This window comes from Clinocottus analis, unplaced genomic scaffold (assembly GCF_023055335.1).
Source record: "Clinocottus analis isolate CAN_PGR_092001 unplaced genomic scaffold, fCliAna1.0.p SCAF_3, whole genome shotgun sequence".
NCBI lineage: Eukaryota > Metazoa > Chordata > Actinopteri > Perciformes > Cottidae > Clinocottus > Clinocottus analis.
In genome coordinates, this window is record NW_027176042.1 from 18,412,551 (window position 1) to 18,435,590 (window position 23,040).

Below are 23,040 nucleotides of genomic sequence, written 5' to 3' on the forward strand. Positions count from 1 at the left end.
CAAAGTAATAAATTACATACAGTAATGAATATTTTCAATTATGGAGGTCCTGCCTGACAAAATCATCCACCTCGATGGGTTCAAATGTGACAAATGTCATCCTAAAACAGCTTAGTAGGGATCTGATGCGGGAGCCATAAGTGTTTTCTTTCTGATTTCTTTTTGCGTCAATTATTTACAGTTGTATGCCCGTGCAAATGACTGACACCCCCGCACACACGAGATCACATTGCTATCCTAATAGATGGCACTGTGACAACAGGAGGATGTAAAAGCCCAACTGGGTATCTCCCATCTTGACCTAGTTACTGTATAATGGTTTACATCATTATCTGCGACACAGTATTCAGATACATCAAAGCATTTAAGATATGCAAGACAGCCACTCGATTGTCCTCCGAGGGAGGCAGGCTGAACAAGTTTGAGGAAATCCACAACAACATCTACATTAATTATATTGTGCAGACACAATGACTTGGTTGGCTGATTGGCTGAACGACAAAAAGACATTCTCACTCCCAACTCTACGCTTGATTAGTGGCCCCCCTCTTCCAACGGTGACGCTGTCGGTACCCCACAGCGTCAGTTTCTGCTTGTTTTATGCATAGCGTCTTTTCATAATACACTTTCGCAGGGCTACAGGCTACTGGTAGCACTGGTGCTAGCAACTTTCTCATTTGTTCACTCCTGTGGCTAAACATTCTCTGGTCCCAGTCTTTCTTGTGTGATGAACTGCTGATCGGTGTCATCTGAAATATTGTGTGCTCGGTGGTTAGCATGGCCGTCATTCAATCAGAGGACAGGTAGTTCGAGCCCTTCGGCTCCGCTGGTCCTTGTCGTTGTGTCCTTGAGCAAGACACGTAACCTTGAATTGCTCCCCGTTGCTGTTTTTACGGTATATAGAGCAAAAATGTAAGTCGCTTTGGATAAAAGCGCCAGCTGAATGTCATTTGATAGTAAGAATGTTACCTTGAGCGACTGTATAATAAGCCCTTGGCAAAATTAATTGAAATTACTGGATACTTGCAGACCTCTTATTATATTGTGGCGTCCATAAGGAGCTAATGTGTAAAGAAAACACATAATATAATAAGAAGTATTTATTCTAAATGACATACAGACTTCTCTTTATTTAGATATTTAGAAGACAAGCTTCAATTCAATTACATTTATTTTGTATATCCCAAATCTGCCTCAGAGGGCTTAACAACCTGAACACAGGCGACATCCTCGGTCCCGGGAACGTCACACCGGCACAGGAACAACACCTTTAATGGAGAGAGAAAAAAGAGGAAGAAACCTTAGGGAGTGCAACAGATAAAAATCAAAGAAACTGGTACAGTATAAGCGTCTGAACACTGTGGCAAAGCCGCCGCGGGTCAGTGGCCAGACACACGCACACAAGGAGATGTAAGGTACAATGTTGTGATGACATTTAGATGATATTTTCGCTAGAAAGCTACTTGCATGCTCAGAACCTGATGGGCTTTAAAAGTCACAAACACAAAACCAATTTAAACCAGCTATAAGACAAGTATGGGTTTCAGACATTTTCTATTCAACAGGAGTCATTTATTCAATAGACTATATTTTAAACTCTGTCAAAGACGCAGCTTTAATGGACATTTATGTGCAGTTATTCTTTGAAGGCAGTCAATTATTTCACATTCACATTTCTCACACACGCACACACACACACACACACACACACACACACGCACACACACCTTTTCTTACAGAAACAATTACACACACTATACAATCCTCTGTCTGCGGGTATTTTGCCTTCCATATAACTTTGTGATCTAAAAACTGACTTGATGATATCATTACATCCAATTTTCTTTGGCTATTATTATACCTCATTTATAAAAGCTCTGTCACTAACCTTATTCTCGGGCTTTAATTTCCAACTCAATTAGATTAGAGTGAAGTATGACTGAGTACTTAAACATTTTTGGGCAGCGGGATTCAGACATTTTTAGCTGTGTCCAATTTCCTCCCCAGCGTGGTATGCGTGTGGGGTAAATACCATATCTAAATACCTACATCCGTTTGGCATTTCTGTTCAAAATTAGGCATTTTTCTACCGCCTCGTCTCAACCACTGCTATGACGCTGGAATTCTTTTCAACTCATTTCAAGAAACTTTTGCCCCCTCATTCTTCAAGTGTCCTTTAGTGGTCGTGCCAAATGCGACACTTTGCAATTTGTCCGTCACCTCAAAAGGGAGGCACGCAGTTTCAAAATTACAGAATGCGATGCTCATTCTGGAGATCTTTGCCACGGTGAGAAAGTGTGGCTCTTTTTCCAACAGTGAGAGGGGGCATTGCACAAAGAATACCCAAAGCCAGAGAGACGTACAAACAAACAATCTACTTCAACTTGTCTGATTGGGCCTTTGCAACCAATCTGTCTAGTGAGTGAGGATGACAAAGCTGGAGGTAAACACGGCACTATATGAGCAGTCACAGCCTGCAATTTCACATCAGAGAGGGAATTACTTCTCTCACCTGCAAAGTCAAACGCTGTTTACTTCAGTCCAGCTGCAGATCAGCTTGATTATGTTTCACACAGACTTTGATTAGCTCTAAACAGGAGTAGCAAGCCTACGACATCTGTCCATGCAGACGTCATCCTGTTTTACCAAATCATTGTCTTCTATGTGTTTTGACAACCGCTGCTCGTCCGCGTACGAACATGTTACTCAAGAACATCGTTTCAAATCAGTTGTTTGACCATTTGGAGGATTTTGCTCTGATTTTTGGTTTTCTCGCAGGAATACACTGGCAAACAGATAGAGAGGGGGAGGGAGATGCTTTGAAAGCCTTCACCGTTTGTCTTGGAATCAATAGCGCCACCGCCACCAACATGAAAGTGAAAAGCGGTGGGCTTTCAGAAACAGCACAGTTAAAACACCCTGCCACCTCCTGAAAAAGCAATCTGTTCTTTGACTATTGATTAAAAACAGACAATATTGGTGAGGGGGAAAGAGAAAATGACTACCGCATGTGGTTTATGCTCCCAGGAGTGTTAAACATGCACATTATCCAAGAGAACATTTGAGAAGTCGCTGATCAAAGTTATTTTGGTTTCTGAGTTTGTCTTCTTATTTCATAGAGAAATTGATGACACAGCTTGACAAAAATCCATACTTGCTGATATTATATTCCATTGTAGCCGGTGCAATTCCACATCTCAACTCACAGGAACTGACCATTCAATCAAAAAGAGTTAGAGTTTTTCCCCGCGGTGTGGAAGCCCTTCCTGCTATCGGCTATCAGAGCAAAGCGCTCTCTTTTTTTTTTTTACTTTGGGTTAGTACAAAGTTTGACAGACAGTGTTTCCTCTTTCTTTTAAGGTCAAAAGCAAACCAGTTCGGCTATGTAAACTAAATAAACCAAACAGGAACAAAATACCAGTTTGATCTTTGTTTGTTTGTTCTTCTTGTACTTTTTTAAAAAGTTTTTGTATATATTAGGACCAGGTAGCTCTTTACTTTAATACTAGAATACAGTTTATTGATTTCCACATCCATCGATTATCCATCTTTTAAAACAAAAGCATGCATATAAACACCATATGGTTACCTCTGAGTATTAAGATGAGCATTAAACATTTAAACTTTCAACCAGCTCATTAGACGGTTAGCTCGCTGCAGCAAAGTTGATGAAATCCCCCAACAGGCTTACCAATTCAGCCAAAATCAACAGCCGCTGGCTAGAAATCACAATAGCAAATAGCAAATAGCAAACAGTCAAACAAATAGCAAATACTGTGCTCACAGGCGGAAGAGGCGGACATTTATGTTGTGGAGGTTGGTGTGGTAAAAAGCCACATGTCACAGATCTGCAATTAACGTTTGCATTTTAATGAACCGGAAACATGCATGTAGTTGCCATGTGCACGTATTGCAAAATGCAAACATATTAAACAGTGGCATGAGACTGAGCAAGAAAAGAAAAAATAAATCCGTTATTGTACGGATTTTGCAGAATCGCTCAATATTAACACGCTTGGCAATATTTCATTGTGTAGTGTCGACAGCTGCCGAAAGAGGAGCGTCGATGACAGACTGAATTCTTATTCATCTTTAAATCAACAGCCATCACTGAATGGACTCGTGAAAGACCAGTCAATTCTGATGTTACTCATTTTTCATTTTTAAAGACTTGAGAACATTATTATTTTTTTTTTTTAAAAAAAGGTCACACAATCTTATCAACTGTCTCTTTGAATACCCCTAAAGCTCTGCCGATAAATGCTTAAATGTGCATTGTAGAGCAGGAGGAAAAAAAGATAAATGGCCTCACTTGAGTTCTTATGGCTTAGATATTTCTAAGAAGTAGAAAATCTAATTCTGTTTTATACCAGTGTTCATATCAGCCATGCACATCCATGCGCTCTTCTTTGAGTTATTATATTGAATCTGTTGGAGATCATTTTCCATCAGTCATGAAGAGAGTCTTCTTAAAAAGAATAAAACCCGTCATTAAAATTCATACCACATACTGTACTTGTTACTGAGGAGCAGACACAAAGAATTCGACTTCTGGAGAGCTACTAGGAGCCATTATGTGATTAAATTACCATTCATAATTTTGCTATCTGGTGCTTTTAGCCTGGCCGGTTGCCTGAATAAACAGGCCCCCTCTTCCAACAGAGATGTGTGTGTTCTGTATTGTGCCATTATTTATTCAAAAAGTGTTTTTTAGATGGTACTTTGAGCATCATTTGGGAGCAGGAGAGAGACATGATATCTTCAGACTGCCACATTGGATTTTTATGTTTATGCCTTTGATAATTGTATTGGTTGTCTGCATGTGTGGTATTGATCACGTTATATTGCCAGCTGCGGAGAAGAAACTTCTGAACCTGTCTTTGAGTCGGGTGATTGGATCAGCAAACTTATTTTAGCTCAGCTGTTTTTATGAGTCGCAGCAATGATCCTTTTTATTTCTCTGTCGACATCATAACAGGACTCATTCAAGGTCACATTTTCAAAGTTTTGACGCATTTTAGGTTGAGGAGTATTTAAGTTTTAAGATTGCAAACGTTTCCCGTTGTAAATTACGTATTAAATCCTACTGTAGCTCAGACAACGTATTTCTCATCATATAACTCTCCAAGAGCCGTGATGATCAACGCATTCTTGGTTCAGAATTCAGAAGTCTTGTTAGGAAAGAGTAGACATCCATTGTGATGTTTTTTTTTTTACCTGTGTCAAAAAGAGTGGATTGAAATATCACGCAGGGTGACGATTACTAACATCTACAACTCCAGACCTCGATTGCTCTCTGTTGTCTTGTAAGACAGTGATTTTGTAAGCTCCTTTGCTATAGTTGCTCTAAACTCAGAGACTTCTTGTCTTCTCAACCATAAACTAGATTGGTCTTTTTCAGTTAATCCTTCCCGAGATCATGTTCATCTCTTTGGTGATTGAAGTCAAAAGCACTTGGATAACTGAGAGAACAGGGAGTTCTTATGTTTTGCACAATGTCCGGGGTCCAATCAGGGCCTTACATGAAAGCATTGTCAGTAAGCAACTGGCCTACAGTATGCGGTGAATACATGAATAACATAACAAAGTCATTGTTAGATATTACATTCCACATCCAGCTGCAGCCACATGATTAGAAAACAAATATATTGGTAACAGTGATCTGCTACTTAATGACACATTACCACTCTGGATATATGCAAATTACTAATCTGGCCTGCTTCAAGGTCAGGCTCTCGGGCAATTTACATTTGCCACGGCCACCGGCAAAACAAATCAATTTCCCAACCTTAACCTTTCTCACAGCTCCACATGCAATCAGGTGAGCACAGCGGCCATGTGTGTATTACTGACAGACGGACTCACTGGGGGGCATTGAGAGGTTACATCCTCCCACATTTTTTTTAATGCATCTACTGTGCTGGGAATCGGATGCAAAAAAAAAGAAAAAAAAAGTGACAGATATGGAGCAATAGATGAATAACTAAAACCCCCACAGAACTGGGTGCCAGGCAACAGATGCTGATAACTGCCTCAGATTAGGTCCTAGATTGTCGCCGTCTCTTGCCAAGACTCTGATGCTATATTTACCACGCTCCCTTTCTCCATCCCTCCTCTGATCGTGTCTGTGCCACCGTGGTGTGTCATCGCCACCTTATGTCTGGCATCTACGATGGAGCGCCAGGTGTGAAGCGCAGATGAGATATTCCTTCTGAATGCCAGAATACTTTCACTTAAGCAGGGAATGATACGGCACAAGTATGAGAGATTGAAACGGAGTAGTATATCCATTCAAAGATTGATTGGGGCTCCAGGTGTTAGGGGTTAAATGTGTCTTTGCAGGAACTTTTGAAACATTTTCATTTGAGCAATCTTGAACAGTTTTCACAGAGCTGAAGAGACCACACCAGAGCTTACCATGACCTTTTGAGGAAATGTTCTTCATCATTCAAGGGAGTATTTTGAAAGTCAAAGTGTCCCTTTTTTTTCATGACGCTCCATCTGTGCCGAGCTAAATGTGATTTTTTTTTTTTTTTCCCGCTTAGACTTGGATTTAGGAATCCACTGAAAGCCGGTACATCTTTGGAGAAATGAGCTATGAACTTGACAAAAGCACCCCAGTCAGCGATTATGTCAGCAGAGATGAGAAAGTGAGTGGGAGAAGATTGGTGTGGAAAAGTACAAAAGAACAAGTAGAAGTTCTGCCGACACAACAAGAAATTTGACTTGTAGGTCTTTCTTTTGTACAGGATTTGTAGGACTGCAGGGTTTTAGCTTTAAATTATTTTGTTCTAAATATTAACAATGGCAATGAATTGTGAGAAATATATAAAACAGTGGTGGAGAAAGTATTCACTAATCAAGTAATTTAAATATAACATATAATATCAATTCTGCATTGCAAGAGAAGGTCCTACATGGAAAATATCACTTATTTAAAATGATGAAAGTATTATTAGCAAAATGTACTATTAGCAAAAATAAAACTCTATTATTATTACTAATGTTTTCATGCCATAGTACTGTATTTTCATGTTGTATTTGGTCAAGGTGGTGACAGTTTTGAGTATGTTATATACTGTTGGGGTAGTTTCATATGAAGTGCATCATATTTTACAAACTGATGAACGTTTTTTATTTAAAATCTTAAATCAAATAAATGTAGTGGACTCATTTTTTTGTTATATTTCTTTCAAAGACTGAACTGCCAGGCAGAATGTAATTCCCCTGCACCACTGTATAAGTAAAACCCGTTGTAGAAAAACCATAATTGGGTAATAAATGAAATAAAATAATGAGTGTCGAGGGTTGCGCTGGACCACATACACCGGCCCTCAGAGGAGCCCGTCGGGCCAAAACCTTTCGCAGATGGTTCTAAATTTAACACTGTCAGGTTCTCCTATGAGGACAAGCCAACAAACCCTCTTTGGTTTGAGTTAAAACCTTTATTTATAATACAGGAGAAGTACCTCAAATTTGTTGGGAGTAAACGGTGCCATTTAACCACTGCATTTGACGTCTCCATCAACCTAAAAAAATGTTTCCGGTTGAAAGAACACTGAAAAGAAATAGATATAAAAATTGAAAAATAATGAAGCGTTGACCTCTGTGTTCACCTTTTTCCCAGACGAAGAGAAATATAGTGAATCTATATATACATTGAAAAATAATGAAGCATTGACCTCTGTACATACCTTTTTCCCAGACTAAACCAAAGTAAATGGAAAACATAACACTCGAGTGGTGAAAGGAGACAAGGACACACGCCAGAGCGTCTGGAGGACATCTCTCCACAGAAGCCAGTCAGCAGGCTGAACCGAGCAGCTTAATTGAAGAGCCTGAAATAGAGACTCTTTATTAGTGCTGAAGATTCTTCCTGTACCATCAGTCTATCAAGAGCCACAATTATGTGACTTTCCTCTCTCTCTACCCTCAAGATGGCATTAAAAAGTGACACGGTTATCAAATAGCACAAAAATGCTGCATAGCCGTATACAGGAAGCGCTCCGTTGTGCAAACAAATCCAATTTAGCGCTGACACAAGGTGGTGTGTCTCGTAACTGCAAGCTAAATTGCTGTCCAACACATCAAAGTGCACTGGTTTATTTTTTGCTCTCTTCTAAAAGCAAGTTTGCAGTTTTTAAATTTTTAAAAAAAATCACTGTTTGAGTGTATTTTAATGATGCGACTTACGAATGAGTCAGTAGAATAAGCTTTATCGCCAACATTATATACAACCGGTAAAAGTAAAAGTGCTGTTCTGTCTATTATGCTCGGCCATGGTGAAGAGTGACATTAACTTTGACAGGAGTAGTGTGAGGATTGCACTCTACTGGCGGCTCTTCTGTATTACAGGCCTGGACGGCCTCACATTGTCAGGTCTACAACACAGTGATGACCTCGTTGGATTGTTGTCACATGGCACAGTCAACTTTGTGTTGTTCCACCTCGAGTGCAGCTAATAAGAGACAAAAGTTGCGAGAAGACTGTTCCTGTGATTTCAGAAACACGGGGTATGATGCTGTAATACCTCAAACTGTTCAAGTTCTGAAAGTTGTTCATGCTTTTAGTTTGAAGCTGGCTGTTATATTAGCTCCACCGACAGTCTGTAAACCTTTTGATTTCCCAGGTGAACTCAGACATTCCTCCAACGGCACACAGCCTTCTCGCAGCTCTGCACACTAGGCTACTCTGGCACTTACAGTGACTGTGCCACCAGATGGCAGTCAATAATATTGTAATCCCACAAATCTAGGAATCAACGTGATGGATGCTTTTTCTGGAATAATTAATCATGTTGAAATAATTCATATAAGTGGTCAACAGATGGTTTGTGTGGAGACACTTATAACAAATGCAAAATGTGTCTCTATGAGATTGTTGTTTTTATGATGTCATGCCTCACTTTTCTGCATAACAGACAAAATGTCATTGTTATTCTTTGTCTGTGCATGGTTATGTCTCATATTGTACTGAAGCTGTTTGAGTGTTTGTGAATGTTTAAACAGTGTTGTGTGCATAATAACCGAATGAAAACAAATGCCCTTCCTATTTGTGAAAAGAAACAAAGTACCTTTACTCAAGTGCTACAAATATGTATTTTAATATGTCCAACAGCCGATGTTACAAGTTACTTTGAATAGATTCTAAAAGGTGGTACATTCTTATCAACTACCCAAACGCACATAAGGTAGTTAAAAGTGACCATTGATCCGGTTAAATACTGAATGAATGCATTATAAAGTCACTCTGAAGTGACTACTTAGGACCACAAACAAACCGAATATCACATTTTAACATTTCGCTCAGCAAAATGCATGTAAAGTCAATAAAATAGCAAGTCGGAACTGCACAGAAGAAATTCCTTTTAAAAAAAAGGCAGGCACTCAAGAAATGCTAAACAAAGAAATCCAACCAAAATCCAAGAGGAGGGACGCCGCTGGTTCTGCCTCTTTCCCCCTAAACTCTTCTCTCATTGGTCAATTCTCGGAGTTCCGCCTCGTCCATTGGCTCGCTGCGCTGTCAGTCGAGAACAGCGCTTCGCCACTGAACTGTTCCGCTGCTTTGGGATCAGAGGACGCAAATCAAGTGAAACAAATCTCCTGACAGGAGAAAAGTTCATGCTGGAGTTTCTAAAGACCTCAGAAGGCCTTATGAAGGTAAGACGACCCGCAACAAACGTGTTTGTGTCGACGGTGCGACGTTGGAGACGATAAACTGCTGTGTTTTACCGTGTTTCGACACTTTTGTGTCCAAGAGGGGGAAACAAGATGCAAGTTAACGCCAGCCGTTGACAAAGGTGCTCAAGGCGACACGCCGAACTGCTCGGACTGCATCTCCTCAAGACTGAATGATGTCCTTTGTTCGTGTAAAATAACTAAATCACTAAAGAAGTAGCCTTAAAATTTTTTTTAAAAAAAACCCATCAGTAGCGCCGACAGTGACATGTCCTCTCCACCATCCAGACTGCTGGTGATGTCTGTTTGATCTCCACGAGAGCGCTGATTGAAGTCATGTAACGTCGCAGTGGCTCCAGTTGTTAAATAACGAATATTGACTCAGCAGTGTCAACACTCTAGTTTAATCTATTCGTTTTTATTGTTTTTTTTTTACCAGGCTGCATCAAAGGCCAGTAAGCACCAAGTGGCCTACTCAAAAAATTAGGTTGGCTTCCAAATCCAATTTAGTACCCAGCCATACTGCATATGAACTAAGGAACTGAGCAGACCTCAGGCTGTATACTTCCCCTTAGTTGACCCTTATTTTGTGGGCCAAAAAGGATTTACAGTCTGCAATATATATATATATATATATATATATATATATATATATATATATATATATATATATATATATATATATATGCACACATTGTACTTCCCCCTTCTCCTCCCTAACCAGTACAGCCAGCTGAAAGATGATGTGACTGAACGGTTCAGAGAGGACTTACATTGTTACATGTGGACTGTGAGATTACTCTAAATGTGATCTGAATGATTGTACACATTGTTAGAAACACGTTTTATTCAATTTGGGTAGTTGATTTAGAAAGTGTCCCCAGGCTAAGAAGTGGATTTTAATGGACTTTGATGTGTTTTGAGTGAAGAGGTTCATTCCCCTCTCCTGTGTAGTCTCAAGCAGCTGCTCACAAACTGAGCGGCCTCTTTGTATTGGAGCATATGCTTTTGCAGTAGAAGCTGCAATGTGTTTTTAATGAGTTTACAGTGTTGCAGACGAGGCACATGGCTGGCTGGGCTTAAAACAAACACGGATAAAAAGGGATTATGGACACAGGCCTTTCGTCATCGGAAGTGGAGCTACCGTGTGGGAATATTTATATTTCCCATGCTATCGCTCAGTGTTTGTGTACCCTCATGATTACCAACTTTAACTTGGGGAGGGATTAGATAAAATAATATTAAAAATAATGAGGATCTAAACAAGCGTGACGACACATGTTGGCTCCCTCTGGGCCAGACATTTCTCATGCCACAGTGCACCCTTGTCGCACAGTGATTACAACGCCCTGTGAAATTAGCGAGCAGGCCTTTAAAAGCAAAACCAAGGGAGGTGTGTATGCTGTAGTTTAATTAGCATTTTACCCTTGCGGTTAAGCCACAGACCATGAGTGCTGGTGAAGGCAGAACTAAAAACACTGTGTGCCTTCTTTGTGAGGGGATGCTGCTGCTGCTGCTGCTGCTGCAGGGATTCGGCCACACATAGGTGCACTTCATCAGGATTGTGGCTCCTTCCCTCTTTTCAGTTCTGCATACCGGTCTACGTAAGTGTCACAGTATGTTAAAGGTGCTGGAAATATGCTCGTTGCTTTTAATCTCTCTGTATTGCTATTGAAGACAGTATTGTCGCCATACCAGTTCTGATATGAAAAGCTGGTGGCTCCTCTCTGTCATTATGCAACTAGAGCTCCAAGAGATCAGCCCACCCCCTCTGGGGGACTTCATGCTGTGGAAAGTTGTGGAGACCACAGAGTGCTCAGAGCAGAGCATGGGCCTCTTGGATGAATACTAGCTCAGGTGTGGATCACTGCAAGAAACGGCAGCGATGGAGATTTCTCAGAAGCTTCACCCACATTTCAGAAGGAATATGTTGGTGATTAAAGCAAGACCATAGGCTACTTATTGTGTTAAGTAGTCAGGCTTTTATTAAATAGTCATGCAGTGCAACGAATAAGGATGTTGTCATCCAGTCAGAACCAGTAGATGCTGCATATGACACTGCATGCGGGTTGGTACGTTAACTCGAGGGTGCACAGACAGCGGAGCAAATAAAGTTTGAAGTTTGACTATGGGGTTAAAAGCTCCAGTAACCCGCGGAAATCACAAGCGAATGTGCAAATTGATTTATCTGACAAGAGGAATCCAAACATCGTCTCTTAGCTCTGGATGGAAAACTATACAGCAACGCGTGTACAATTTATGCATGGCGTCGTTCTTAATCTGAGTTTATGACATCCGAATCACTCAAATATAAGGTGACTAAATATGGCAACTGTGTTTTCAGTTTCGGCAATCAAACCTGATTGCAGCCTGGCAGCCATCTTTTGAAAGTCAGTGTTGAGCCCTGCTCCACATCCCACATGATGATCCGAAAGGATGCTTAGTGTAAAAACATCAACAGCTTTGATCTCATTTCAAAGAGGGGCCCGCATACGGTCTCTCTTGGCCAGAGTGCGGTTGGGTGTTTGAGGTGTGGACACCGCAGGGCTTGTCAGCAGAACCAACACAGCTGTGAGATTAGAGTGCAGAGACACTACAAAGAGACCACACCACGTTTCCAATACAAAACAACCGACTCTCACGGGAGCCATTATGAGTGGACGTGCCGTGGGGAAAAAAAGGGACACAAAGTGATATTATTTTCAACAATGAACTTAAAGTTCGATGCATATTAGCAGTTAGTCAGCTTTAAGTGCTGAAGACAGATGACGGAACAGCTTGGATGGTTAAAACTGACCGACTGTCTCTTGTTTGATATGCGATCCATCTGCCAGAAGAACACGTCAGCTTGCAACGTTGCCGTGTTTGTGTCCCTGCATTGTGCCGAAATATCCAACAACTTACAAGAACGATCAAATGATCTACTGAAGGAATACTTCACTCCTGTTGTTTAAACTGCCTCGTAACTCATTTGTTTTATCTTTTTGTATTTATGTTTAACATTCTCACCTTTTTTAGGTTGCGCTATACGGCCTTGCCTACTTAAATAAGTCTGCTATCTAGTGCACGTCTGAACTGCACCCACAGTAAGCGGTCTTGTTTCTTTTCACACAGGGGAAAATCTTTTACTACATTTCTTTTGTTCACTGGTTCTGTGCTGCAAAATTACCCCCTCCCAAGATAATAACCACATATCCACATGAAGCTCATAAATCAGTGGGCTGGATCAGATGGATCTGATGTCTGTCTGGATGTCTGGTTTAAGAGAATTGGAAAATAGTTTGTTGTCCCAGTTTTGTGTACAGTTTCTTACCATTCCCTCAATTATTGGTGTTGAATAAGAATCTAATAGAATACATGAAGTACAGGTGAAGTGGTTATTTTCATGGATTTGACTGATCAAAAGTGCCAACATGTCGGTTTGCCTTCAATTTTAAGAAATAAAATCAGAAATTCAAGTCAAAGTCAACCAAGTTCTCCTCTTTAATCTTTTGCCCTCACAGTCCAAGCTGAACATGGAGAGTTTGACCAAGCCGGAGTTGCTGATGCTTTTCAGCATTCTGGAAGGAGAGCTGGAGGCCCGGGACCTGGTCATTGATGCCCTCAAGGTACCTGTCAATGGAGCTGGTAACATCATACCATCCAAGTTACTCTCTGCACAACAGCTGCTTTCTTTCACATCAAACACTCACTAGAAACCTCTCAAACCACGGCAGTAGCATATTGCTAAAACATAGCCCTTGTTTGCATAGTGAGCTTCTTACGTTGGTCACTTAACAGGTGGCATAACAAAAAAAAAAGGTTTTCATGCTGTATGGGATATACAAGAATGATTAACATCAGAAAAGCAAGCCTGCAGGAGGTTGGCTTGCAGAAACCTACATGGGCTAGTTGTGGATGCCTGTGAAGATATGTCGGTAATGGTAAAAAAAATCAACCAAAGCAATTAACATTTAATCTAAGTGACCCTCTTGATGGCACTCATTTCATGTTTTAAAAATAAATCTGTAAGGAAACTGATATTCCTCTTGATCTACCCAATTTGCTCGCAGCACACTAGGGTGTGGGCCTCAGTAGAATGGATTCTTTTGAGGAATTTTCTCAGAAGTCATCTTTTTCACACATATACACGCACACACACAGCTAGTTCCAGTCTTAGGATGTCTCACTTTGGTATTAGGATTAATGCGGCATTCGAATTAAAGAATTGTCAGGCTATTTTCCCCCACACCGTGCCGTGCAGGCCAACATACTCGAGCTTTCAGTGATATTTTATTTGGAGGTCCTTAATTAGGTTTGGTCATTAAAAGAGCTGTAAACGTACTTCAGTAACACTGACGCTGTTATAAAAAAAAACACAAAAATAAGATAAGCAGTAAATAAACAACTTAATTCCTGCAAAAAATGCCCCGTGCCTTTCTGAGTCTGAGTTTCCACAGACTTTATTCTCACTATTAATATTTCAGCTTTTACAAGCCAGTATTCTTGGAATGCTATTCACTTTCTTGGTGTAAAATGCACCATTGAAGGAACAAACTGGAGAGACAGCCAGTGAACTCAAGAGCAGCCATTCTAAGAGGGTCTACTGCTGAATGTTCGTGTGTTGTGTCTAGACCACATTCCTACTTGTCTCCTGGGATCTGTCCATCTAAGGCAAGAAGACTTACAGCGCACTGGGTGCCTGATGACTCAATGTGAGCGAGAGTAGGAGTGAACAAATAAACATTGGCCTTAACTGGAGCTTGAGGGGAATATGGCTGTGCTTCTTTCATGGCTCCAACGGCACTAACTGTTAACCCATTCAGGTCTGGGATGGGATCAATGCTGCAGTGTTAACTGTTATGAAGCTTTAATTATAACAAAAAAAGGGTATAATCACTGACCTGAAGGATATTAATTGCAGGGAGTATGTGGAAACGGATCTCTTTGCAGCACGGCATACATTTTGTTTTCTGCTTCATACCTCTCCGCTGTTCTACTGTTGAGGAATTGGCGACGCGGTATTTTGGGTCTTGGCCTCACATGACAGATTTTTATCAGGGAAACATCAGCCCATAATTCTTTTTTATTTTTTTAGCAGCATGGCTCAATGGATGGCAGTGTTTGTCTGTCGCGCCATCCCTGTGGCATGGACTGAAACATCGCCACAGTTATTGGATGGATTGCCATGAACTTTTGCACTGACATTTATGGTGCCCAGAGGATGAAATGGTGATCCCGTGGCTTTTCATCTAGCGCCACCAGCAGGTCACATATTTCAGCTGTACCTCGATGGATTGGCACGACATTTCGTACAGTTAGTCATGGTCCGCTGGAAGGATAAATCCAAGTGACTTTAGTGACGCTCTAACTTTATCTCTAGCGCCCCCTTGAGGCTGACAGTTGTGGTTTGAGTGAATGGATGAATTGCCCTCAGGAAGAATTGCAGTAATCATTGGTGATCACTTCACTTTTTATCTGGCGTCATCATCAAGGCTTTTCATGTATATGTCCAATGATGTATGACTAAAATACCTTCAAAACAAAGAGCATGGTTGTTTCCAAGTACAGATTTACTTTGTTCCAACAATAAGAAGAACCAACAGTAATAAGAGAAGTAGGTCCAGTCATGTTGGTCATGTCAGTCTTAACTGATGTGTCACCACTACACTGAGTGTCATGTGAGAGATGTGGAGCTGGACCACAAATCACCATGGTCATAACTCTTCAGGCTTTTACTCATCTGCTTAAAAGCTCAAGAACGGGCAAGTTTTGGGTAATCGGCATTCTCAACATCCAACAGTTGAATGATTTTCTACAGGATGTAGTGCAAGTACAGGATGTGAGGTTAATGATGTGGTTTTTCTATGGCCCTCTATATGTAATTATGCAGAACTATCAGTGGTATTCTAACTATCCGCTGCATTTTCCCTTTGTGACTCACTTCAGCAGCTGCTCACGCTGCGGCTTTCAAAAGGAAGTTAGTCTCTGGCAAAGCATGTATTTGGACCACAAAGCTCTGCATTGATCCAGTTGCCCTTTTTCTTTTCGGAAAGGAATAAAAGTCTTTACTTTAAGTTCAGATGGGACTCGAATATGGAAATGAGCTCTTTAATTAACTGCCGGGTTAACATGGTGTGGTTGAATCGAGCGTCCGAATGAACGTACTTAAAACAGGTTTACTGTGTGTGTTCTTCTGTGATGGGGTAGCATTGAAATTGGGGGGAAAACCGCCTCGTTAGCTTCTAGATGCATTAGCTGATTTGAGTCGGTGTCGGTTACTGCAGCATCCACAATCATGTGCCGATGATGGGTAGCATTCTTCAGACATCCATTTCCCATTCATTTGCAGGCATGAGCATTTCAGGGGATTTAGCCAAGCTGCCTAAGCAGCTCTGAAATATATAGGACTCCAGGGTAAGAAGTTCATACATCACCTTCCCTCTGTATTATACAGATCTTGTCACCGACATTGCACAACTGAAAGAGTCCAGGCATGTGTCAGCAAAAGATAAGCTGGAGTGGAACAGTGCGGCCGTGGCACAAAGACTTCTCCAGCAAAAGCTTTTAAAGTTGCCAAGAACTGTTGCCAACAGACACAAGCATGAATAATGGAGGTGGGACTGTGATGCATAGAGGCCATGCACTGTACGTTTATGGGTATCGCTCTTGTACAGTGTGATGTAGTGACTAAGCGCCGGTAGATTTGGGTGTTAAGTATTAAGTTATGTGGGAAATTCGTTTCCTGTAATCCTTTATTCACTTCCTCCGCCTTCTCTGCAGCAGTGGATGATTGATGCAGAGGAAAACAACCTCTCTCTTTGTGTTGTGGAAGTCTCTCTGTGCATTGAAGGGCTGGGAAGAGAGCTGAGAGAGAGACACTGCGTCTGTGTTTATGAGTGAACTTTTCTGTAATAGAGGGGCCTGTGAATTGGAGGAAAAAAAATTGCACTTAAAGGCCAATTATCCAGTTATGAAAATGGGCGCAGCCTGAATGAATTTAAAAATACAAAGAAACCAATGGACTATGCTAAAAACAGTAACGGCAGTAAAAGGTGTTTTCTATGCGTCTTACACAATGTTTCCTCTTGTATGAACTATGGCTTGTAAGTGAAGAGGGTTTTTCTGCTGCGAGGAGATTCCGACTGAACGTACCCTTGAGCAACGTAGGTGTCAGGAATAGAAACCTGATCCGAGCATATTTCTTCTTTGACCGTAAAATGACACATCAAAGCAGACGGGAACAGGGATGGGCTGCCAGTCAAGTCTGCAGAAACAGATTTCTCTTTAAAGAACTTTGCAGTTTTATTAAGATATTTTCTTTTTTTAGAAAAACACAGGAAGCATTGATGAACAGTGTATATTGTCTAATGCATTAGTGTTGGTCTAAAGCAAATGCATACTTTCAAGAAGAAACAAATATAATTGTTCTTGTCAATTAGATGTTAAACCTGTGTTGTCCAGACATAGTTAGGAAAAGGATTATATGCAGAATAGCAACATTTTCGGTGTGGTCATCGGGCTTTAGACCACGCCCATTGTTTGAGAGGCATTTTTGAATTCCCTCGGGCATCTTGTGTTTTTCCTGTTTCACCCCTCCATGTTGTTTGATCCGCCTTCACACGGCCCTCAGCGGGCTGGATCAAATAACAGTGGCAAAGCCTCGCAGCATTGCCCTCTTCTCTTCCAGCCATGTGAGCTAATATCGTTAAAGATGACAATTAAGAAGCCCGTGATCTGTCGTGGAATATTGCTTGAACTTCTCCGTCTGCAGCCATCAATCATCACGCCCTGTATTTTTCATGCTGGCTAACTAACTCCTGTTGCTAAACATTAATCTGTCTTTGTACGCAAAATGTCAATTATGCGCAGTCAGACAAAATCATAAGTACATTAGTGATGCCGATCTAATAAACACCTTATTAAGCAGATCAGATGTCAGCTGTGAAGCGACTCATCCACATTACATTCAGTTTCTTTGTCAACGTCTTTATAGAATTAATTTCCTGTATCGCTTACAGATGTTCAGTCACAGTTGGTTGCAGACTTTTATGCCACGGCAATCCTTCATGTCAAATTACATTAACAAAAGGTCCACTAAGCTATACAGATTTTAATTTGGTAAAAAGAAAGTACTGTAGTTGGATAGTACTCTGTATTATTGTTTGACCCTTTGAGCTGAGGTTGTGTCGGTGCAGATAGTCGCAGTTCTATGCAAATTAAGTGCTGTTTTTAGAGGGATTATGTTATGTTTTGGGATACCTCTGTGCTCATCTGTAACACTCCCACACACAGTCAGCAGTTGAATGTTGCTCTGCAGACCACGCTCATGACTACACTTTTCACTTCTCAATTAATCTTGGTATCAGCCGTCAGAAGCTCTGTCCTCTCCCTGCCAGAGAGGATACTGTTCTCTCTAATCTTTTGATCCTCTTTTGTTGAAACCTGACGAAGACACATTGCACATTTGGCTGTAGCCTCCTCCTCCTCCTCCTCCTCCCTCTCCTTAGCCCCTTTTCGCGGCGGGCCTAAAGGCATCTGCTGAACCTGAAATGTCTTGCTGCTATTATGCGTCCTTTGTCACGAGTTAAACAGAGAACAGGTCTGCCTTGGCCCAGGCCCAGTCCGGAGCAGCTGTCCTGCTAAAGATAGACAGACACTCACCATCTGTTGATCCTTCCTCCTGCTGGAGGAAGGATTGCTCCTCTTTATCTTGCATGCTTCTGCATTTCCTCTTCCCCCCCCCCCCCCCTTCTTTCAGCTATTCATTGTCCACTCTAGTAGAGATGCTGATCATGGTGTGTGGAACGCAGCATTTGTTTTCATGTTTAAATGTGCGCAGCATGTGTAACTTAGACCATAACTGTCTGGGACTATAACTATTAAACTGTGTCATAATAACTGAATGCTAAAAGGAGCATTCCATTGCATAGAAACTTTAACTTTCAGGCATTTGACACAAAATTCATCCTGAGGGGGGAATGTGCGTTCTTATTGTCATGGAAATCTATCAAATCCTTTTTTTTCACTAGATGAGTGAAAACTTTGACCTCTTAGTGGTGCAAGAGAAAAAAAATTAGGACTAATCAGAAATATAAATATGTCCCAAATTTTATGACATTGCTTCCAATTGTTAGAGACTTGCCGACAGTGTCATTCATCCCTAAAGCCACGCCGCTAACACGGCTAAAATGTCTCTTGTAGGTGTGTGTGTGTACAAAGGAGTCAGCATCCTGTAACAGAAAGTCAGAGAAGTGATCGAAGAAATTGGAATCCTTTTTTATAAACAATACATTCATGCAAAAGCACAAACAAGCCAAACATGAACGTTTCCTCCCACGTAACCTTCAGACCACAAACAAGCTTTACAAACTAGTTAATCGCTCACTGCCTCTTCTCAGCGCTCCAGCTCACTCCTCTCCTCTCTCCACCGCTTCAGGCCCAGCGCAAAGAGCTGTTCATCCAGGAGCGCTACAGCAGGTACAACCTCAGCGACCCCTTCCAGGCCTTGCAGAGGGACAGCGAGGCCGTCGGGGACCAGAACAAGGACCCGGACTGTTCCTCCTCGACCTCCAACCCGCTGGTGGTTCTCAAACTGGTGGTGAGCCACTGTAGGAGGATGCAGGAGAAGATGTTGGCCCAGCTGGCTGCAGCGGAAAGCAGGCACCGAATGGTGGGTGCGGATGTGTGGTTCTTAATTAGGGGAAGCAAAACTGAGCTAGTTCCTTATAAAGTTTAAAAAAATAAATTAAAAGCTGGCCTCAGTGGTGGAAAATGCTGTAAAAAATACAAAAGGATTTCTTTTCCAGAAGTATACAAAAAACTGCTTGCAGCAAAAGCCTGGTACACAAAACTAATGCGATTGGATCAACCCGCTTTATTAATACCTTTTTCTTTACAAATGTATTTCTTTTGTGGGCCGAACAACAGAGCAAGCTATAAGACAACAACAATTACAATATAAAGTAGCTATAACTTTGTGATTCCGTTTAGGTCAGCAGAGAAGATGAGAACTGTACGTTTCTCTGCAGGCAGGCTGAACGTGGTACGATAGAGCCGTTTAGCTGAAGTGCCATTGGCATTTTTTGCTTACCATGTAGTAATAATTTTGCTTCCAAATAACTGTTATTTGCCATGACATCAAGGAGAGCAAAGTCATGAGGGATAACTTCCCTCCCAACTCTCTGTCTCCCCACTGTGTTTACTTCAGGTCATTGCAGATCTGGAGGAGGAAAAGAGGCGGCATGCCGAGGACACAGCAGAGGGAGATGATGTCACTTACATCCTGGAGAAGGAGAGGGAGCGCCTACAACAACAGGTGCCCTGTAATTAATAGTGGCGTAGACTGCACTGTAAACATGTGTCTAGAAGTCTAATAGTGATTGGTGGAATTTGAAAACAACTGGTGTCAAAAGCTTTGAAATAAACCGTCACCATTTGCACCGTCTCAAGCAAAACGTTTCTCAGCTAAGTTTGATTATTGTGCGTCCTGTGCGTCTGTCTCTGTAGCTGGAGTTTGAGCGCAGCCAAGTCCGACGGTTGGAAAAAGAACAGCGGCGGATTACAGACCAGCTCGAAGAAGAACGGGCTCAGCACAAACAGCTTTCCTGCGCTTTGGCCAAGGAGTGCAAGTGGGCGAGTGCCAGGGCTCTCGAGGAGGGTCATCGGCTGGCCGAGCTGAGCCGAAAACTTGACAAGGTATGCACATTCCGAGTCCAATTGGGCAACTCATTTCCTTTCCTCGTCACGAAAGTTGTGGCTTGGGTACATTTTGCACTCCGGTTGAACAGACCTTTTTTTTTTCTCTCGCAAAGGAGAAGGAGGCTTGTCAGGCCCTGCGAGACGAGTTGGAGGACGAGAGGAGGAGAGCCTTGAGAATGGAGGCGAGGGTGGAGGAGCAGCTGGCTGAGTTCGACACCGAGCGAGAGCAGCTCCGCTCGCGTTTGAGGAAGGAGGACGCTCACTGCTGTCAGCTGCAACAACAGGTGTGAACACTTGAACACATTCATCACGCAGGTGGCAATAGATTGCACTTTTAAAAAAAAAAAAAAAACTACTTGTGAGAAGAAAATGAGCTTGCAGCCAAATTTCTGCTTGAAATTAACCTCTTTCTCCGTTTTGTGATCAGGTGGAAGAGCTGAAGAGGACGCTGGAGGACGTGAACACGGTGAGAGACGCCGTGAAAGCCGTTACAGCTCCTGTAGAGGCAGGGGGACACGAGTGGGCCACAAAAGTCCGTCTAGAAAAGACAGCGGTAGACGCTATGACAGTGGAGGACATTGAGGAAGACGGAAACAAGCAACCTGTTCAGCCACAAGTCAACGATCACCACCGCGTGATGGAGGCCGACGGGCGCCACGGCCCAAACGACGCCCTCTCAGATAACATCTGTGGACAGAACGGGAACGAAAATGCTCAAATTCATCAGCCCCAGACATCGTCCCCCTCCTGCAGTGCCGCCACGTCCAGCCTCCCTCCTTCCTCCCCCTGCTCCTCGCCTGTCCTCGCCAAACACCCACCAGGCAGCCCCAGCCCCGGCAGCTACCAGTCTCCCTACCAGGCCGGCATCAACCAGCGTTTCCACGCTGCTCGTCACAAGTTCCAGGGTACCGTCGACCCGGAGCCTCAGGCCCAAGCCCCACAGCCTGCGCCCCCCCTCTCGCCAAAGGACGTCTCCCCTGCACCCAGCAGCTCCTCCTCCCCTGAAGCCAGCCCGGTCAAGCAGATGGCCCGGAGCACGGTCACTCAAGTCCTGTCCCGCTTCACCACCGTGCAGCCGAGCGCCGTCCTGAAGCTCGCGGCGCCGAACAATTCACCCTTTGGCACGGACTACCGCAGCCTGGCGGCGCCCTTGTCCCCGGTGATCGGGCGGGCAGCCGGAGCACTTCCACAGGGGATCCGATCGCCCACCATCTCCAGGGTGGACCGGGGCAACCCTCCACCCATCCCCCCGAAGAAGCCCGGTCTGGCACAGGCCCCTCCCTCCCCGGCCACAGTGCCCAGGTCGGCCAGCCACTACGCGGACAGCCCCCTGTCGGGCAGCTGCGGCCTCACCTCCAGCCAAGAGGCAGTCAAAGAACTGGACATGGTGGTTTCTTCCAACTAAAGTGATCGCGCGATTCGTCAAGAAATTAGTCAGCTGCTGCTCTGCTTGTGACTCGCTGGCTTTATCCACATCTTGTAATTATGATCGTCGAGATATTGTTGTGTACACGACAGGATTAATATCCTGTGCTTTTTGAACAGAGGTCCCTTCAAACACTGGTACAATTGTATTTATTCATTTTATGCGATGAGGTACTACTTCAGGTAGTGGTTAAAGAACTTAACTCTCCACATGCTAGTTTGTATTTCAAATATGCCAAATGCTGTAAGTTTGGCTCACCGTAACTGTTACAGTAAGTCTTTTTTTATGCCGTCATACTTCCAAAGAGTGAAAATTTGGTTATCACCAAAAGGTATTATTGTATCCCTCTGTTGAAGTCTTAAATCTTCAGACCAAATGTAACAAGTAGTCCTTGGACCAGTGTGTTACAATGTATAGCTCATGTATGTAGTTGTCTTTTTATACAAATGTATAGTTTATTTTATTAATGTTCCTTAGTTATTAATGTATAATAGTTTCACAACAGATCATCTAATAAGTGTACTGAGCTTTGATCATGTATTACTTTAATGTGCAGTTATTTTAAAGACTCAGATTATATGCAGGCACCATTGTATCATATTTAGTTTGAGTATTGATTCTGATGAATGCCTTTGTCATGTATAAAGAATCATTATGAAACACGCAATTATTTCATAGTCAACCATGATTGATTAATACTGTATCATAACACAGAACACTGCAGTGTTGGTTATTTCTACTTTTGCAGTCTTGTAAATGCTGGCAAGTGAAAAATATAATAAATGAATCCCAAAGATTATCACATCATTTTTGTAATCACAACGGATTTATCTTTGCAGAAGGCGGTGGTTTAGGTATTAATGCTGACTATAAGGAAAAGGTGCTCACAGTGTGACTTGGAAACTGTTTGTGGAGAGGTGAAACTCATCTATTTTTTTTAATCTGCCAATATTCTTGATTTATTGACAAATGGTTTGGTCATTCAAATGTCAAATCATAGTAAATGTATGCTAAATATTTTAATTTCCAAGGTGACCATCAAATCTGCAAAAAAATTGGGAAACAGGAAATTGTTTGCAAAATCGTTGCAGCTCTAACTTACATAAAATAGCTTGTAAATGTTTTTAATAACCATAAATAGTGGTAACTTTTGGCCTGCCGAACTAAATTTGATTATATATTGTAGTACTGTGCTTTCAAAGAGTGTCCACTAGAGGTCAGTATTTGATAAGTATCAGTACAGGACAATGGGCTGAA

The 23,040-nt window shown here is 42.2% G+C and overlaps 1 protein-coding gene and 1 long non-coding RNA gene across 2 annotated transcripts; one reads left to right on the top strand and one right to left on the bottom strand.

The window, feature by feature from the left end:
• The first annotated feature begins 9,571 nt into the window (after positions 1–9,571).
• cttnbp2nla (CTTNBP2 N-terminal like a) lies at positions 9,572–22,568 on the top strand. The gene is made up of 7 exons (XM_068594350.1): positions 9,572–9,659; positions 13,181–13,285; positions 19,096–19,329; positions 19,867–19,974; positions 20,166–20,354; positions 20,471–20,641; positions 20,785–22,568. Exons 1-7 carry the CDS (start codon positions 9,621–9,623, stop codon positions 21,760–21,762), a joined length of 1,824 nt encoding a protein of 607 aa, XP_068450451.1. The 5' UTR covers positions 9,572–9,620; the 3' UTR covers positions 21,763–22,568.
• Positions 16,415–18,426, bottom strand: LOC137795888 (uncharacterized). The gene is made up of 3 exons (XR_011078560.1): positions 18,321–18,426; positions 16,812–16,923; positions 16,415–16,580 (listed from the first exon to the last, which is right to left on the bottom strand). It is a non-coding gene; the product is annotated as an uncharacterized lncRNA (long non-coding RNA).
• Positions 22,569–23,040: the final 472 nt, after the last annotated feature.

Coding starts and splice junctions, on each gene's coding strand:
- cttnbp2nla (XM_068594350.1), top strand. CDS start 9,621: ATGCTGGAGTTTCTAAAGACCTCAGAAGGCCTTATGAAG. Junction 19,330..19,866: donor CGGAAAGCAGGCACCGAATG/GTGGGTGCGGAT, acceptor TGTTTACTTCAG/GTCATTGCAGATCTGGAGGA. Junction 20,355..20,470: donor TGAGCCGAAAACTTGACAAG/GTATGCACATTC, acceptor TCTCTCGCAAAG/GAGAAGGAGGCTTGTCAGGC.